Source organism: Phocoena sinus, chromosome 8 (genome assembly GCF_008692025.1).
Source record: "Phocoena sinus isolate mPhoSin1 chromosome 8, mPhoSin1.pri, whole genome shotgun sequence".
In the NCBI taxonomy this organism is placed as follows: domain Eukaryota; kingdom Metazoa; phylum Chordata; class Mammalia; order Artiodactyla; family Phocoenidae; genus Phocoena; species Phocoena sinus.
In genome coordinates this window covers 64918989-64938639 of record NC_045770.1, presented here as the reverse complement: position 1 = coordinate 64938639, position 19651 = coordinate 64918989, and the positions used below count along the sequence as shown (strand labels likewise).

Genomic DNA, 19651 nt, shown 5'->3' with positions numbered 1-19651 from the left:
CTTTAATGGCCTCCCTCCAACTCCCCACCATGCCCCACATAATAGGTCACACCCTTCTCTGTGCTTCCTGGCACTTTTTAAACATTTTTTTTTTTTTTTTTTTTTTTTTTTTTTTTCTTTTAGCGTTACGCGGGCCTCCCACTGTTGTGGCCTCTCCCATTGCGGAGCACAGGCTCCGGACGCACAGGCTCAGCGGCCATGGCTCACGGGCCCAGCCGCTCCGCGGCATGTGGGATCTTCCCGGACCGGGGCACGAACCCGTGTCCGCTGCATCGGCAGGCGGACTCTCAACCACTGTGCCACCAGGGAAGCCCTAAACATTTTCATTACTACTACTAATGACCATTACTATAGTGTATCAGAATAACTTATTTATGTGTCTGGCTTTCCTAGCATTTTTCCTCAAAGACAAGAAGCATGTCTTACCCATTCTCTGGGTAAGTGCCTAGCATGATGGCCGATGCTTGGGAGGGTATCATTAAATGTTGGTCAAAAGAACAAGTGAGCATTCAAGGGGGTGGAGAGCAGTCTGGGAACAGCTGACGTTTTGCATACTTCCCAACGCCAGCATCATCACCACCAGCAACTCAACGAAAAAAAATAACATCTTTATTAGCCTCGACTTATTCCAGTATTTTTCAGTCTACTCTGTGACCTGATTAGCAACAACATTTCCAAGCTCAAGGGCTAGGCTTGATGCAACCACTCCTTTCAGAAAGACCCACCTAGGTTAGGCCCCACTGTAAAAGCAACCTGTTGTTCTAAGGGAGGCATCCTTTCCAGTGGCTAGAAAACCACTGTGAGAGAAGCCCAAGCCAGGGTTGACCAAGGATGTGCCATTAAGGTAAAGAGGTGCAGATCATGGCAGACGGACTTTGGCTGCATGGATGGATGGTTTGCCCTGCCTCTTCCAGGGCGACTGGATACACTGGAGGACGTTGAGGCCCTCAAAGCCAAAGACAGGATACAAATGGCGCTCCAGAGAGGCTGGCTGTGGGGCAGGACTCTAGGCTGGCAACATCCAGTCTCAGCTTCCCGTGAAGAAGGACCAGGCTGAGCTGGCCCATCGCCCACTTGGTCACAGGGTTCCCACCTTTGCTTCCTGTTGAGACAAAGGCCAGGAGAGGAGCTGCAGTGAGCTCTTGACCCTCCAGCTGCTCCACAGAAAGGCCTGCAAGAATGCTTCCAGACCAGGCCCTCAGCCAAACGACTCTGTGAGTAAAGGGAGGTTGAGGTTGAGGATGAGAAGGAACAAAAGAGTAACCACGTTTTCAAGGGCATTCCTGAAACAGGACTCCCAGTAATTCTTCAAGAAAAGCAAAGATGACCTGAGGCAATTGGAACTGTTGCCAAAGCAGCAGTGAAATGGACAGAAACAGGCCCTGTATTTCCAACAGTGATATTGATCTGAAATAAAAGTTCCATTCAAAATGCCTCCCAGGTCTGACATTTCTGCTTGGCCCTAGGACTCTCTGTATTGCTCCCTGTGTACAGCCTGGAGGTGTAAGTGGAGAGGGAGATGCTGGATTTGTGTGTCACTGGCTGTCAGCTCCTAACATTGTTAAACCTCACACAGGTGTGCTAGCCTTGAAATATAGAGTGTCACATACCTGAGTTTGAAAATAAAAGCACATTTCCAAACCTTTGGCAGCAGCTGAATGCCTCCTCATTTTGTGGAGCTGGGCCACAACCTTGCCCAACCCTGAATTAGAATCCACTTTTGGATAACAGTGCCTCCCAGAAGTCCCCAGCCCTCGGGTCACTATGGGCTCCCTCCCAGGGGCTGGATCAGTTCCTCTCCTTCTAGTCCTCATTCCTGATCCCAGTTTCCTGTATCTTCCTGGCCTACGTTTTTGCTTGTTTCTTTCTTTGTTTTAATTCATACATTTCGCTGTGATAGAGACTGTTAAGTATTCACCAGTCTGATTTCCACATCTAGATTTTTATTTTTTTTTTAAGATTTTTTCAATGTGGACCATTTTTAAAGTCTTTTGTTGAATTTGTTACGATATTGCTTCTGTTTCATGTTTTGGTTTTTTGACTAAGAGGTATGTGGGATCCTAGCTCCCTGACCAGGGTTCGAACCTGCACCCCCTGCATTGGAAGGTGAAGTCTTAACCACTGGACCATCAGGGAAGTCCCTAGTTATATTTTTTAGTCTTTTCTTGCAGCTAGGGGCAAGGGAATGTGGACCTTCCAGATCCAATTTCCTACATAGACTCTCCTGCCCAGTACTTTATATCCTCTATATTCCCCCTTCTGCCTGCCAAATTCGGAGCATTCAGCTGAGGACCTGAGGCCCGAGAAGTTGGTGGGACCACCAGGTGGAAGCCAAGTCTTTGAATGGGCGCTCACAGAATTCAGCTGTGACGTGAGCAAGAAATAAAATTTTAGTATATTAAGCCACTGAAATTCAGGAATGTTTGTTATAGCCATTAGCCTGCCCCAACTAATGCATACAGAACCAGAAACAGGGTACTTCAACAGCAAATTTTCAAAATATGAGACCCCGGCTTAGCAGTCAAGTGGCAGGAAACCAGAACACTGATATCAGGGACTAGAAATATGGTGACCTATGTTATGAAGAAAACAGAAATATTTGGTAAAATCGTACCCATGGTAACTTGAAAGATAGTCCATGGGCAGCCTATAGCTCTAGGAGAAGTGACTGGAAAATGTGTGAACCTTTATTGGCTGCCTTTTGAGAGGTATTGCAAGAAAAAGAAGTACTTGGGAAAGAAATGGCTATTTGGAAACAGAAAGGAAAGAGGATATAGAGTTCTTAGATTGAGGCTTAGAAAACCTGACTCCTTCTAAACCCCAACCAGACTGAGAAGAGCTTGAGTGAAAAAGAAGCAATAAAACTTTTCAGCTGAATTAATATCAGAGCAGCCCTATGGTAAAGGCCAGATTAAGAATATGGCCCTTTCATCTGTGGTTTCTAATGAACTCAGGGTAGCCACCACTAAATTAGAGAGGGGGGAGCATAGGGCTGAGAAAAAGAAATACATCTTGAGAATTGTGACTGGGAAAGGATTTGGGATTATTGTACGTGGAATCAAATGGAAGCAAATAGATCAGAAACCTAAGTTTGTGAGGGAATTATATTTATTGTACAGAGATACAAGCCAGGACTAAAAACTCCTTTGAAAAAAAAAAAAAAAAAACTCCTTTGATTGTTAAGTTAGAAAACAACTTTTGGGATCCTAAGCTTATATCAGCAGAAAGCAGATTGTACAAGCTGTGCTACCCCCAAGGAGCCCGTACTCCCTAATTCCCGCCACAAATGTGGCCAAGGAAGATTCTATCCAATGAAGGTGGACATGGGACGTGAGAGTTTCTCCTAGAAAGCAGAATCGGGATCTAATCAAAGGTAGGTAACTGTGGTTGGCAAAATTTCTAAAATGCCTCCCCTCAAGATGTACCCCCTACCCCAATCCCTGGAACTTTTGAACATGAGACATCACTCCTGTTATGTTACATGGTGTGGTTGACTTTCAGTGGGGAGACCCTTTCTGGTTCTTCTTTTCCCTTCCTGTCTTCCTTCCTTCTTCCTTTTTGTAATACTTTAGCAAATGCTTGAAGGCTAACTGTCTTTCAGGTGTGATGCTAGCTTTAAGTATAATGACGAAGAGAACACAATTTCTGCTTTCCTGTCTCTCTGGCTCCATGGTGATAGAGGAGTCATGTATATTTCTGAGGTCCCCGTAGCCTAGGTCTTGTGCTCACCTAAGTAATGAGGTCTAAACTACAGCTATTTAAGGGATATTCCCCTGGTCCCTTACAAGTTCTCTATGTTTGTGCAGAGCAGAGTCTCCTTTCATTATTGGTATCTTCCACACCAATATCTAACTTTATGACCAATAACTTTTGTACGGGAAAGAACTAGTTATCCATACACTATTCCTATAAATGACATTCCTTTTGGAGAAAACTAATAACCCTTTGCCCAAGGCATTACTCTCAAGCCAGAATTCCATAATTGCCATGGAAGATAAACCACTGAAACTCTAGCAGGGGAAACAGAGTGCAGACTGCTTGTACACAGTGCAGATAAATCTCACATTCATCAAACAAAAAAGAGGAAGTCTAAATGGAATTTTCACCTACCAGAATATGAGAAGTTATCAAAGAGAGAGTTATTATATAAAGGACCCCTGTGGTGACCACTATTGTAAAGTATTAAATGACTGATTTTGTAAATTGCCCCCCTAGTCATGTTTTGCGTGAATTTTAATGTGTCTGGTTTCTTTGAAGCAGGAATCACCTGTAGTGGGGTAGAAATTTCAAACATATAAAGAAATCCTGAAGGGAAGCATGAGGACTCTGTCCTTGGTATTTAAATAATCATTCATTTTCATGAGCCTCAGCCTCATTCCCCCACAGATCACAAGGATATGCAGTCGGAAATAAAAAAAAAAAAAAAAACCACTGATAGTGGGAGGAAAAGCAGCACAATCCATGCTCAGTCTCCTTCAGAGACAGAGGCATTCCTAAGAGTATATAAATGAGCGGGCTCCACAGTCAACAACGAACCGAACCGGTAAGAACCAAGAACTGAGCTGGCGGGGGAGGGAGGTGGTGGCAGGGAATATGGGAATTGGGGAAACCTTCAGCAGTTCACCCTGTGCTATCTGCCTTCCTCGTTTGTGTGTTTTCTGAGTCAGCATTAGCTAAATTTTCCAGAAAGCCATCCACAAAGTACAGCCTGGGCATTCAAGGGACGTCACTCATTTCCCCTAGTGACCTTGACAAGTCAGAAGCTTGAAAGCAGGGAAATCCGGATGTCTCAGTTATGAAGTGGAGCTGTGTGGGCCCCCACTTACTTCCAGAAGTCTCCATCCAGACTGGTGATCGTCTGCCTCTGATACTGCTGGTGCCCATCTGAGGTGCTCCTCTAGCTCTGAAGGGGCTGGCGCAATGGCCAAGTACTTCAGCCTGGTGGTGTTTCTTGCCTCCATCTGGACCACAAGGCTCCTGGTCCAAGGCTCTCTCCGCACAGAAGGTAGGTTTCTTACCAGATTGCCAACCTGAGGCAAGGCAAGATCTTGCAAATTGTCCTAAGACTACTAAGTTCTTGACTGAATTTCTGGGGTGGGATGGCGCTCAGTGTCGACAGAAGATCTCATTGGTAGCATTGCTCTGCCAGAAATGTTTTCACCGTGTTGTCAGCTTCACCAAAGTGATTCTCATTTACCTTTATGTTATCTTGACTTTTATTTTTGGTTATGGGATATTTTATATCCCAATATTTATTTTATTTTTGTTTCAATATTTTGAAACAAAACATTGAGGAGAAATCACTTGTTTTAAAAAGTGTTTCATTGAAGAAGCAAAGCGTGATTGTGAAAAATTTCAAGCAATCACCTAGCCTGGGGAAAATGGTTAACTTTCACAGAATATTGGCCTGTTTTATATTTTTGGAAGTGTCAGTATCATTATTTTTAGTTTTACTCTACTGTCATGGAATGCTTATGTTTTTAATATGCAGTAAATAGCAAATTAACTGAAAAACATCTGTGAAAATGTAGGTTTGAAAATTAGTCATCAGCTCCCTACCAAAATTGTAACCACAAATCACTCATTGCAGCTCTGGGCAAATGAAAATATGAGCACTTTAAAAGGAAAATTATGTGTTCCTCTGTTGGAAGATGCCCTGAGGTATAAAGTATGTCCGGAACAGGCATCCAGAGTTGATTCCGATATTGTCATACTCCATTTTATGAGGGAGGTTAGAGTTAATATGGTTGATTTTTTTTCAAATACCAGAACTGTTACTTTCAATAAGTTTGGCCCTCTTTGACATCTCCCTGGGGAGACTATTCACTTTTCCCCCCAAATACTGCCGTTAATCCTCAAACTATTATGGAAATTGTTCTTTGACATTGACTCAGCACAGTCTTTGGACCATCCTCAATAATGGCAAAATTTTCCTAAGGGAATTGAAATTTTGGAAACAACTGAAAGTTATACAGAGCCATGATTAGGGAAAAGGTGGTTGATGAAGGTGGGTGGATGAGGATGGGCGCTAGTATTTTTGAGGGCCTATTTTTATGTACTATATATAGTATATAAACTATATATAAGAAATATATATATATATATTTCTTAAGAAGACACTTTATAGATGAAGGAACAGGCTCAGTGAGGCCCAGCAACTTGCCTAATGTCATGAAGGCAGTAAATAATAAAGCTTGGGTTTGAATTCAGCTCTGATTCCTAGGTATATACTGTTTCTACTGTGCTTGTTATTTCCTAAGAATGCTTGAGGAAGGGGTTACTTGAATATCACTTGGATTCCAGCTCCCTGTTTTTGCCCTTAAATAGGAAAGCATAAAATCTATGAATATTTGTTGACTGTCTACTGTGGACCCAGCCTCCACTAGGTACAAGTTATATAATTTTAAAATTCTGACAAAAATTCTGTAAAGAAGATATAACCATCCCCCTTTTACAGCTGAGAATGCTAACTTGCCCAAGGTCCCACAGCCAATTAACAATAGAAGAAATATTCAAAGCTAGGTCTATTCCCAAGAATAGGTCTATCATTACTCATAACAATAATATTTAGAGTAAAAATGATGTATGATGAGAGTATCAAGACCACATTACAGTGTAATTAATATACCTTCTCTACAGGTATTCCCAAAGAAGCAGCCATAAACAAGCTTATGAGTGAAATGGGCCAAATTCCAGGACAAATGGTGTATTCCGAGAGTTCAGCTCTAGTGGTGTGTGTGTGTATATGTGTGTTTGTGTGTGTGTTCATCTTGCCCCCACATTGCACAGTGGGAAGCAGAACAGCGTCCTAGTTAAGAACTGAGGTTTTAGTATCAATCATAATTGGGTTTGTGCCCCAAACTGCCACCTAGTTGCTGTATATCCTTGGGCTCAGGAAAGTTACTTAATCTCCCTGAACCTCAATTTTCTGTCAAAAGAGACAGGGTTTGGCACAGAGTGGCATCTACAGGTGATAGAAGTTGGAATTAACATTGACATTAGTATTAATATCAGTGTTGGTGTAGGTATTAGTGTTAGTGCACACAGTCGTAAGAGGAAACCATAAGAGCAAACCTCCATAAAGGTTTGCTTCTGTCACAAGCGCTCATATTGGGTGTTGGCTCTCTGGTCTCTCTTTTGGTGAGAGCAGGGTCTGGAAGCAAACAAGGCTATCCACAAATACCATACATTTCCCTTCCCCCAGCCCCCTGCTCCACAGCAAGGTCACATGGGGGACTTAGAAATGCTCCTTCCATGTTTGCAAGAAGAAACTTCCTTTAACTTTAAATAACACCTTAGACAGTGGTCAAAGCATTTGACAGTGCACAGATCTGTGTTCAAGCAATTACGTGGGAGAGCGAAATGCCCTTTTATGGACTTTTGTGGATGAAGCCCAATTGGAACAAAGTACCAAAATGCAACGCAACTTTGCAATTTCATACAGGTCTATAAATCCCAGAACCCAGAGAGAAGGGATCAAAAGAATTCTCAGATTTGTTAGATTTTGAGTAAGATATTATTTACATCTTAACTGTTCAACTGCCTCAGCTTCCCTAGGGAGATCAGTCATTAGCAGACTAAAACCAAAGTGCTTTGAAGGTAACAGAATGATACTATGTTATGATTTATTGAGTGCCTACTATGTGGCAGGCACTATGCTAAGCATTTTTATTTGAATTAACTCATTTAACTTTCACCACCCTATACAACAGATACTGTTATTCTTTCAATTTTCTAAATATGGAAACTGAGGCTCCAAGAGATGAAGTAACCAGCCTAAATTCACAGAGCCAGCAAGCGACACAGGCTAGATTCAAATCCAGGTCTGACTTTAAAAGTCTACTTCCTTTATTTAGTTTCTCTGCCATGCAAGTTTTACTATCTGACTCCTCTAGGAACTTCTGAGTAAGCCTGCCCCCCAATGGTCAGAGAAGGTTCACTTTCTATTATACCAAGTGCAACATTTTTCAGCCCATCTCAGAAATAGTGCTGTCCCCAACAGACATTGGAGTATGGTTCACTATTCTGTTAACCAGAGCCCTGGATTCTGTCTTTCTCAAAGTCTCAGACCCTTCATTTTATAGACTCCATAAAGGTTTGCAGAAGCTGCCTCCCCTAGACCGCACCCCAGGAACTGGTAGCCAAAGCCTCCACGTAATGAACAAGGAACCTGATTGCAGTGAGGGGCAATGGACTCAGACCTGGTGAGAGGTACAGCATGGATCCGGGCAAGCACCTACCTAACCCAGCAGGATGTCCTTGTGGAAAATGTCTGGTCTGTGTCCTATTATTTCTAAACTTCAATCCCAGCTGCTGCGTTGAGGCAATGATGCTCTACTAGGAAGGAGAGCCTGAGGGCTAGGGGCAAGGACAGCAGCACACTGAGGGCCTATGTGATTCCTTTGCAGAGCTTTCCATCTCAGGACCATGCAGAATCATGGGGGTCACTCTTGTGAACAAAAGGACACACCCGCAGCTGAATTTCACAGAAGCCCAGGAGGCCTGTAGGCTCGTAGGACTAACTCTGGCCAGCAAAGAGCAGGTTGAAGCAGCATGGAAATCTGGCTTTGAGACCTGCAGGTGAGAAACAGCTGGATTCACAAACACTGTGGGAGCTCTTTTGGCTCTGTGCTCTTGTTCAGCAACAGAGATCAACGCATCCACTCAGATCATGTGTATTCTGTTACAGCTATGGATGGGTTAAAAATCAGTTCGTGGTCATCCCTCGGATTATCCAGAACCCCAAGTGTGGGAAGAACGGGGTGGGCGTCCTGATTTGGAGAAGTTCACTCAACCAGCGGCACAGGGCCTACTGTCACAACTCATCTGGTGAGTCAGATCTGCAGCCTCTCCACGTGGCATGTTTTTGTCTGGATTTCAATAGCTCTATAACCATTCTGAGAAGAGTAACCCTGAGCAGTAGCAGAAGCAATCATGGTGATGGCCACTGAATCCTCCCAAGACTGCCTCTTTGACCAGGGTAGAGGTGTCCCTCTCAGAGCAAAAAGTTAGAGAAAATATGACAGATTGGCAACATAGGGAGAGGGCATCCCTGTAGGCTCCATTACCCACCCCGCCTTCATCCTACAAGATAAACAGGATGAAGGGAAGGAAACATCCACTATGGACAAAGCAAGGTACTAAGTTATCTCGCTGAACCTTGACAATCTCCATAGGAGGTGTGCTTTATCATCCCTATTTTGCAGAGGACATAAGTACATTCTTCTAAGGTCTCCTTACTATGAAGATTCACACATAGATCTCTTTCCTTTATCCCACATTCCTTTACAGGAGTGGAAATTCAGATGCTATATGAGATGTTTTAAAGAACAAGACCCAATTTTCATTTTATGAAGGAAGGAATTAAAGCTAGAAAATAGAACTGATTTGCTCACGGTCATCCCTTTAACCTTCTTGGGAGACCTTGGAGGCCTTAGCCCAAGTGCTTTACCTAAGTAACTTCTCAGAAAGTTTGTCTTTGACTAAACACTTGTTCTCACTTTATCATAAGAACCTCTGTCTTATTACTCTACACACATACTCATAAATCTGACCTTCTAAAGGCCAGATGGGTCAGTGGTCATTCTCTAAGATCCAAGAGATAAAAGTGCACCAGCAGTGTTCTGTTGCCCAAAGGCAGCATAAGGTCCAAGCCATTCTGTGAACCAGGGAGCCTTGGCCCAGGAAGGGCCGTGAAAGAGACTTTGTCCACTTCGCTCACTTCATGGTTGAAACGACTGTAGCTCAGAATGGAGGTTTGCCTTATTCAAAGTCTTACAGTCAGCTAGAGGCCGAGTGAAGACTGGAACATAAGCTTCTTCCCATATCTTTTTCACCATCCTCCTCCCCTCGCCTCTGCCGCCTATCACTTTTGGCTGCGGAATTGGTGGTTTGCACGCTTGCTCATCTGACGGCCAGTCCATGCCGGTCAAATGGCCTGGCCTTTTAACTTCCTGGCCTTCCTGCCAGCTGTCAGTGCAATGATAGGCCACCCAGCCCTATGGACTAAATGAAAAGGAGTCAGGGGAGATGACTTGGATTTGTATGCTTCCTCGTGGTTTCACTTAACTTGTATTTCCATTCCCTGCGCTTCCTATATACTTAAAGTTAGGTGTAGAGGGTTGATTAGATTCATGTTCACTAGGTTTGGCAAAAATACTGGATAGATGATATTGTGTACTTTAGATCATATCCCAGCAAAAGGTCCTTAATGTAAGTATGTCCCCCTATTACATGCTAACTTTGATCATTTGAATAAGACGGTGACTGCCAGACCTCTCTAATGAACTCAGATGTGTTTTCCCCTTTGCAATGAGGAGGTAACCTATAGTGTGACATTTGGCGCCATGCAAATAGTCTGACCCCCCAATCATCTTTTACCTGATAGTTCAAGCAGATATTGATGATCCTAGCTGGAATCAATTATTATATGCAGGACTGCAAAATGATAATTTTCTACATCTATTCTTCCTTCTACATTTGTTAGCTGGCATTCTTTGATAAAGAAGAATCTCTCTCTCTCTCTCTGTCTCTGTCTCTCTCTCACACACACACACACACACACGTCCTCCCTCCCCTTTATACTACCATGGACATGTAGCATTTTACTTACTCTGTGTTCAATATGTTATAATCAATTTTACAAGTATTATTCTTTTTGATGCTCAAATTGTCTGAAATTTGGCGAGTGGGAGCCCCTTCTAGTTGACTTTTGTTTTCATCCCATTAGTATTTGAGCAAGTCATTGCTTTCTGGCATGATAACATGTCCCAGGCTCACTTTGTACTTTCTTTATCCCACACATGGAATCAGCCATTTATTTCTCCAAGGGGCCTTGGTTCTTTTTAGCAGAGAATGTTGATTCGAAACCAAGATCTGCATGCAAGTTGTTCTCATTACTACTCTAATTTCCATTGCTTCTCAGTCCTTTTTAGTGGGCAGCTAGGAAAAAAATATACATATATATATTGCATTTGCATTGATATTTCCAACTCAAATTTAACAATTCAAGTTTTTTCTTTGTTTACTTTGTTCTATACTTTTTGTTTACTTTGTTCTATACTTTTTCTCTTATATGGAAAATTCTTGTTCCCAATAAATAATATATTTTCTTATCCTACAATAATTTCAAAATTATAAAAACAGCATTATTAAGAATAATAAACCTACTGAATGGAATTTCCAATTCCTTTGCATTTCTTTTAGTCCTCAGAAGACACCCCTCTAAGGATGTACTGTCAGAGAATTGTGTACAAAAGTGACTTGAGAAAATTTGCTACCCTGTGTGGTTATGTTATCATTTTGAAATAAATCAGGGTCACCTGCTTCTGTTTGCCATCTTTGTGAGGAACAGAGTTACCCTAGCCCTCATCGTCACACTAACCTAGACTTACCCTATGCTTCTTTGTTTTTGTAACTTTCTTTTTTATTGCTATCTTGTGAGCTCTGAGGATCCCAGTAACCCTAAACCTGACCCCAAACCTTACCCTAATTGTCTTTCTTACTGCTACCTTTGTGAGCTTTGGGAATCAGACCAAAGTGTTTCTAATGCTCGGCGTGCACCACCTGTTTCATGTTGTTCCCTCTGCCACAATGCCCGTCCTCTTCATCACCTGGCTAACTTGTATTCTTTATTCAAGTCTCAAGTACCGTCTTCTTCAGGCAGCCTTTCTATATCCCTGACTCCTATCTTTCCTCTTGGACACCAACCACACTGTGTTTAATATCTATCAAAGCATTTGGCACATTCTAGAGAAATTATATTTGTAGTTTGGAGGGAAGGAGAGCCAGGTCCTAACGCTTCCAGGTGAGACACATTGTGCCCCCGACCAGTAAGGGACCACGGGATCAGATTGTTGTTGCTCCCTCACACGGCGGCCTTCCTGGCTACACTTAATGAACAGAGAGGCAAAGGAAACGAATTCTTACAGATATTACAGATCATGCCATAGATTCTGCTAGGCCCTACACATTTACTGTCTCATCAATCCTCAGTGAAATGATACAAGTGTACCACTTCCACTTTCCAAGAGAAGTAGCTGATGCTTAGAGGGTGATTTGCTGTGGCAACAGTCAGTAAGGGACAGAGCCAGGATTTAAACCTCGGGCCCTGCCACTTCCACGTCACCTTCCCTGGTGATGACCACACGTCAGTAATATACCAGGCCCAGGGTGGGTCCTTCACATGAGTATTTTTTTAAAGTTCCCCAGACGATTCTAACCTGCAGCCAGAGTTGAGAACCACTTTTCTCTAGAAGATCTCTAAGATATAAGTTTTAGAATTCCAGATAGTTCCGCGTTCTCCCATTTCTGTGCAGTTGCAATAGTCTCCTTCTTGGCTCCTGGTTGCCCTTTCTCCCATCTCTATTTCATTCTCCACACACCTCCTCTGATGATTACGTCCCTCCTCTTCTGCACAGCCTTGGGTGGCTTCCTATCAGAGAATCTGATGTGAACTATGAAGACTTGTGCACATAAAACTGGGCACATATGAGAACTTCTGTATATCAGTTGGAAGGTTTGCTGCCCCCAGTTGAAAATTCCTTCTCCTACAGAATAAATTCCAAATTCTTTACCATGGCAATTATGACTCTTGATATACTGGCTCCGACCTGTCTTCCCAGTCTCACCTCCTACTTGCAGTCTTTCATGCTCCCCATCATACACACAGCCTACACGCCAGCCACATCGTGCTCCTTGTCATTTTCTGACATACCTACACTTTCAAACTTCTGGATTCTTGGGTCACGCTGTTCTTATTGACTGGGATATCCTATTCCCTCTTCCATGCTAGATGACCTGGACCTCTACTCCAGCCATACCAGCATTCTAGTCATCAAACATGCTGAGATTATTCAAATTCAGGCTCTTGAACTTCCTGTTCTCTTTACTTGGAATGCTTTTGCCCTAGATCTTCAATGACTTGCTACTTTTCATCATTCAGGTTTCAGCTTAAGTATCACCTCCCCAAAGAGACTTACTCTTATCACCTTATCCAAAGTATCTGTCCCCATTCCTGCCCCTTCCAGTTTGATCCTTATCCTGTTTAATTATCTTCTCAACATTTATCATCCTCTGAAATTTCTGGCTTTTTAAAAAAATTTTATTATCTCTATCCTTCTTTCCAATAACACATAAGCCCTTATGAGCAAGGACTTGGTCTTATTTGCACCACATCCCTAGCATCTAGCACAGCACCTGGCACAGAGTTGGAGCTCAATAAATATTTGTTGAATGAGTGCATTAACCCTCCACATCCTGCTTATGCCGTCTCCTCTGTGAATTCCCAGTTATCGCCCCCTAGCCTCATCAAAATACTTCTGTCCTCTTGGAAACAGGAATCATCCCTTATTCTCAGTTCCCAGCACAGTATATCGTGTTCAGTATACTTTTCCCCTGATATTAAAAAAAAATGTTCATTTTTTTGAAGGAAGTATATAGCACCTGCTTAAGAACGGGAAACGTAGCTAAAAATCCAGGGCGGCACTGGTGGTATAGTGGTGGGCATAGCTGCCTTCTGAAGTCTAGGGCAGAGGTCAAGGATGATGCCTATTTGAATAGAGGTCTTTTCAAAATGAAATGAATAGTATAAAATATTGACTGAATGCATGTGGGGTCAAAATGTTTTATCATGTTTACCATGGCCTTGGTTGGTAACTTTTACTTAATTTTCAAAAATAATAGAATAACTTCTTCTTCATGGCTAACATTCCAGCTGATGATACCCACTATCACAAATAACCAGAGATTTAAAAGAGATGCAAATACATATTGTAATATATTGCATGGCTCTGCCATTTACTGGCTATGTGATTTTAGGCAAGTTATTCAACTTCTCTGAATTTCAGTTTCTTCCTGTATAAATGAGGGTTTTATAAAATTGCTTAATGAAGTGCCATGGTTGACTCAGAGCAAGATGTTCAACAAATATTAGTTTCCTCTCTACCACATTCAACAGATTGGAGAGCAAACCTACATCCCTCCCCTGTCTCCCACCCCCTTAAAAAATTTTTTTTTTTGATGAGCACAGAGAAATCTGGTTTTAGTAGATCTCTGTCCTCAAGTGGTGTCATGTGTGTATATTTGGTCTCCCCATCTACTCCTTTCTTCATTTCACTTTTCCTTCCTTCCTTTAGACATCAAGTATTGAGCATGTACTATGTGCCCACCACACTGCACATACCATGATGACCAAGAAAGACAGGAATCCTGCTTCCAGGGAGCAGTCCAGTGGGGAGCAGTGTAGTGAGAAGGGAAGTACAAGGAGGTACAAGAATGCATGTCTAGGGATCCAATCTGGTCTTCAAGTCTGCCTAAGAAAGAGATATTCAGTCTGAGACCTGAGGGACAAGGAGGAGTTGATAAAGAGGGGCAAAGAGTCTTACAAGTGAAGAAAGCATTCAGGTCAAAGGTTTGGATGTTAGAGAAAGCATATCAAAGAACTGAAGGAATTCTAGCACGGCAGGGGGAACGAGAGAAAGACAGATCAGGTGAGGCTGGCCGTGTCAGCAGGGGCCAGATCATGGAAGACCTTATAGGCTGTGCAGTACAGGCAGTCAGGGAAGGATTCTAAAGGAGGAAGTGATATGATTATCTTTACATTTTTGTAAGACCATTCCAGCTGCAGTATAAAGGGATCGGAGGAGAGTAAGAATAGAGACAGGCAGACCCATTAGGAGGCTATTGCAATACTTTCTTATTTCACTTTTCCCTCCCCGGACAGATACCTGGGTTAACTCATGCTTTCCAGAAATTATCACCACCGATGATCCCATATTCAACACGGAAACTGCAACATACACAACAGAAATGATTGTCAGTGAGAGTACACACTCAGCGATGTCTACTGATGGACCTGAGTCTATTACACCCACTGTGGCTCCTGCTCTGGCTTCCACTTCTATTCCACGGAAAAGAAAATTAATTTGCATAACGGAAGCTTTTATGGAAACGAGCACCATATCTACAGAAACTGAATCGTATATTGAAAATAAAGCGGCATTCAAGAATGAACCTGTTGGGTTTGGAGGTAAAAACTTTCTGTCTGCATTATGTGTATGTGTTTGAGTTTGTGTGTGTGTGTGTGTGTGTGTGTGTGTGTAGCAGACAATACATAGAAACTAGCCTGTATCCAGATTGGGCACTCAGGACCTGACAAATACAAATAAAAGCTTAATGCAAATTCAAATTTCATAAAGTCCTAGAACTTGAGGTCTCTAAAGAACCTTAATGATTAAACTAAAAATCATGAGTCTAAAATAGCTTCACTTTTAAAACGCAAAGACTTTTCAGAATAAATTACTATCTATTCATATGCAGAAGTTTTTAAAGTACATATACACACCTTAAATGCCTATGATCAGCAAGTTAGTTTTCCTATTTAAAGGGTCTTACACTTGATTTGCTCCTAACTTGTCACCTCAAGGCCACAGAGAGGAAATGGACTCTGTCATATTGCAACTTATAGAGTAGGGAGAGCATGAGGCAAGGCCAAGGATTCTATAGGCAGGAAGCAAAGAAGCTCATGTGGGCCCAACACCCTAAGTGGCCCCTGTGTGGTCACAGAGAAGGCTCTTCTGCTCTGTGGTCTCCATCACGTGTAAGGATGAGTCGTTAGAAGAGCGGTGCACAGTAATGTCTACATGGAGGAACAAGGCGCGGTCTCTGTCTCCCCCAGGTGTTCCCACGACCCTGCTGGTGCTTGCACTCCTCTTCTTTGCTGCTGCAGCTGGCCTCGCGGTTTGCTACATCAAAAGGTGGGATTGTTGGCACATGGTTAGTCTCGTCATCTTTGTCACATCCATATCTTGTGTTTATCCAGGGTTTTTATCGACATTTCCTCCATCCAGATGGAGATGGTAATCCTCTTATACTGTAAATGTTCTCCCTCACCTCACCTGTCCTCCCTACCACCCAACCTTTCCTATTATTTCAGCACTTGTATGTTATCCGGCCTTCAGATATAGGTCAATGGCTGTCCCTTTGAATATCAAGAAATAAAAAGAAAAGATTGACATCTAGGGAAAAATTGATATGCTTTATTTGATTTTCAATTCTTTGTTTTTGATGAGAGGGTGTTAAGGCCAGCCTAAAGTTTTGCCTGCAAACTTACTGTCCTATCTAAATGAATCCATCCAGGTGGGGATGGGTTAAAGTATTTGAGGGTGCATGTGTTAGCATCTCTCTGAAATAAAAGTACCCAGTGTACTATGCCAATATGGGCCATCACAAAACATTATCTGTTGTTCTATGTGTTACATAGAAGTCTCTCACTTTAATTTTGTGTTTATGCCTACAGGTATGTGAAGGCCTTCCCTTTTACAAACAAGAACCAGCAGAAGGAAATGATAGAAACTAAAGTAGTGAAGGAGGAGAAGGCCGATGATAGCAACCCTAATGAGGAATCAAAGAAAATGGATAAAAAACCCGAGGAGCCCAAGAGTCAACCCAAAACCACAGTGCGATGCCTGGAAGCTGAAGTTTAGATGGAAGCTGAAAGAAATAAGAGGACACACCTGAGGTTGTTTTCCTTCCTGATACACATCCTGGTCCCAGATGGGGCGCCTATAAAAGGTCCAAAGAACCAAACAAGCAAGTCTACCCTTGGTCCCTAACTGGAGTCAGCTCAGGGCTACCTTTGGACTCTGGAGTTCACTAAAGGGAATTCCCTTTTCCTTATTGCAATCCTTTCTGGATCCTACCCTCCTACCTCCAAAGCTTCCCACAACCTTTCTAGCCTGGTTATGTGCTAATAATATCCCAGTGGGAGAAAGGAGCTTGTGCAAAGCACCTGGACCTCAAACAGCTAATCAGAACATGTTTGTCAAGAGGCCTTTAGGCTCCCTGAGAATAGGTGAGCTGAGAGCCAAGAAACCATTGAGATCAAGGCTTTGTCTATTGATTGACTCTACAGCCCAGATCCTTTCTTCAGCTCTGGAAAGGAAACACTTATACCATCTGGCATGTCCTTCTGAGCCAGGCAAGAGAAAAAGAAGGAAGGAAAAGTTTAGCAACTGAAGGACATGGAGATTCCCGTGACTTGAGACCTAATCTCTGTAAAACCAAAATAAATAGAGAAAAAGAATAAGGCTGAGGATATTAACAGCATTTGTCAGTAGGGACTGTAAATACAGACAGGGTCAAAGTGTTCATCTCTGAATAATTCTAGTTGGAATCACTTTTTAGAACTTATACACACTTACTTTTCTCTCTCTCTCCTGCTGCTGCTATTTTCTCTAGAAGAACATACTTTCTAGGGAAAAGAAAGTATATTCTTTTCTCCCCCCCAAAAAAAACTCTTAAAAATTTCTATTTTTATCAAGTTATAGAAATTATTACTGAATAAAATTACTGTGTTAAAAAGCAGTAAAATTTAGTAAACATTTGCTGAATGCCTACTATATGTCAGGTACTGTGCAAGTTATTACATTCTATAATTGAAGATTATTAATAAAAAATTGCATATAGTAGAATGTATGAAGCTAGTTTTTTTCAGTGTTGATATCCCCAGCTTTCCACTTCCAAAACCAATTATTTTTTTTGCTGAGACTAATCTACTCATTATTTTCTCGTGAATATGGCAACAATTATAGCCTTAATTTATTATTAACATACCTTAAAAGTACATCATTACCTCTATACACCAAAGTACATTTTTTAGATGTCATTACCAAATGTATCACTAGCTCTCCTTTTTCCAGCAAAAGGAGTCTGAGAGGTGCAGAAATATTTGTGCTGAAAAAATAAAAGCATTTAGAAAATTCCTTTGCTCTCTTATTTACATAGATGCATTATACCTTTCACGCAAAATTGAAGTGATCTGTTGTTTGCAAAAGTAAGAGAGACAATTTTGGTAGCTGAAGTACATTTGTAAACCCAAGAGTATATATATCACTATGTGAGGCTCTTCTTGATTCAGATGGTCTTATTTTAAGTAGGTCAAGTATACACACATAAATTAGTCCTTTACTTTGGATTCAGGTTCCACATTCCAGTCTGTTCCAGAGTTCACAGGAAGCTGGAGATTCAGATAGCTCCTTTGTCCTGTTTCTCTAACTTTCTCTCACCCTCTCTCTAGTCTTTCTCTCTGAGATTGCTAATATCTTCTTCCCCTCACCAGTAACCCCACAATTCCATGATCCTTTCAACTCAGAGGCCATAACCTGTTGGCATAGTCTTTTATGGTTGTCCCACAAATACTAAAATTTGGCTTAATTGCCAAGAATTAAACATCAAGAGAATTCATATATTTGTATTTCCGTTCCCTTGAAAACTGGCAAGATCTGGAACTAAAGAACCCATATTCCCTCATAGCCATAATTATTAATACTGAGCAGTGGCTGCCCCCTTTAAATGGGAGATGCTTTCTCCACCTCACCACAGTCCTCACCACTCTCTATAGCAACCTCACACCAAAGTAAAGGTACCATTTCCTATGGATTTTATAGTACTATTGCCTTTTTCTCCCACACCCAGCCCATTCCACTCATTTACAACCTACCTGGCCCTGAGGTCTATGAGTTTAAAACTCTGATTTGTCAGTCCTTAAGCTTTATCAGCCTCAACCAGTTCTCAGGGAGTGAAGAAGAAAGGGAAAGAGCCTAAATAGTGGTCTTCTGTGTTTGCTAACTGGAAAACAATCAGAACTTCCACACTAGGTCTCCCATCCGTGAGCATCTACCGCATATTAGGCTACTATCATCTTCTGTTAATTTAGACAAGAATATGCCCTACTCAGGAGGAGAAGGGAGGAAAGAGAAGAACCCTACCTAGCCACATATAATCGCTAGATAGACCAAATGTCAATGGCAAAAATACTGACGAAAATGTAAAACTTCCATCATTATGGAAAAAAGGAAGGAAGGAAGGAAGGAAGAGGGGGAGGGAGGGAGGAAACTATCACTTATTGAGCACCTACTAAGTGACAGTCATTTTCACATGTTGTTCTGTTTAACTGCCACATCTTCCTTGAGAAGGATTATTACTGTCATTTTTTATTAATTAGAAAGTTGGATTTTTAGAGGAGTTAAGTCACTTTTCTGAGGTCACATGTCTAGTTAAGTGATAAAGGTAGGATTCAATCCCAGGTCAGAATGACCACAGAGCCCACACTCCTTTCCCTACAATACCAGGCTTTCCTTGCAAATGACAATGTAGGGATGTAAACCATTCCAATATGCAAGCTTGAAATCAGTCACTTGCCAAAAACCACAGAGGCAAAATAAGAAAGACAACTCAGGACTCTTGTCCCAACTTCAGGGAATTTTTCTTCAAAGCCATTGCAATAACAAGGGAAAAAGAGAACCACTAAAAAACTTTGAGAACTGCTCCCTCCCTGAGGCAGACACGCCTCAGCAAAGACTTACCTGATCCAGCTCATATGATCAGAAAATGTAAGGCTCAGAAGGACCCAAGATAATCTCCTCTAAACTCTCTTTTCTTAGCTAAAAAAAATGGAGCCCAGTGTCACAGACAGCTAGAAGTAGAGCCTGTTCTAGAAGTTTCCTTCTTCCTAGTCAGATTCTCTTTACTCTCCATTGAACAAAGAGAAATTGGAAGAATATGAGGGGCCATCCCAGGTCAGACCTACAATGCAGCCTACCAAAGCCAGTCTTCAAACGAGGCAGGTAGACAGCCATGTGATTATATTTGC

General features: G+C 42.0%; 1 protein-coding gene across 2 annotated transcripts; it reads left to right on the top strand.

Annotated features, from left to right (window-relative positions):
• Positions 1–4528: 4528 nt before the first annotated feature.
• LYVE1 (lymphatic vessel endothelial hyaluronan receptor 1) lies at positions 4529–17762 on the top strand. Of its 2 annotated transcripts, XM_032642110.1 has the most exons (7): positions 4529–4543; positions 4833–5005; positions 8409–8580; positions 8690–8829; positions 14723–15028; positions 15677–15755; positions 16298–17762. In XM_032642110.1, exons 2-7 carry the CDS (start codon positions 4921–4923, stop codon positions 16482–16484), a joined length of 969 nt encoding a protein of 322 aa, XP_032498001.1. In that variant the 5' UTR covers positions 4529–4543; positions 4833–4920; the 3' UTR covers positions 16485–17762. The 2 variants fall into 2 exon arrangements, with proteins under 2 accessions (XP_032498001.1, XP_032498000.1); XM_032642109.1 differs by lacking the exon at positions 4529–4543 and having other exon boundaries at positions 4728–5005.
• The last annotated feature ends 1889 nt before the right edge of the window (positions 17763–19651 follow it).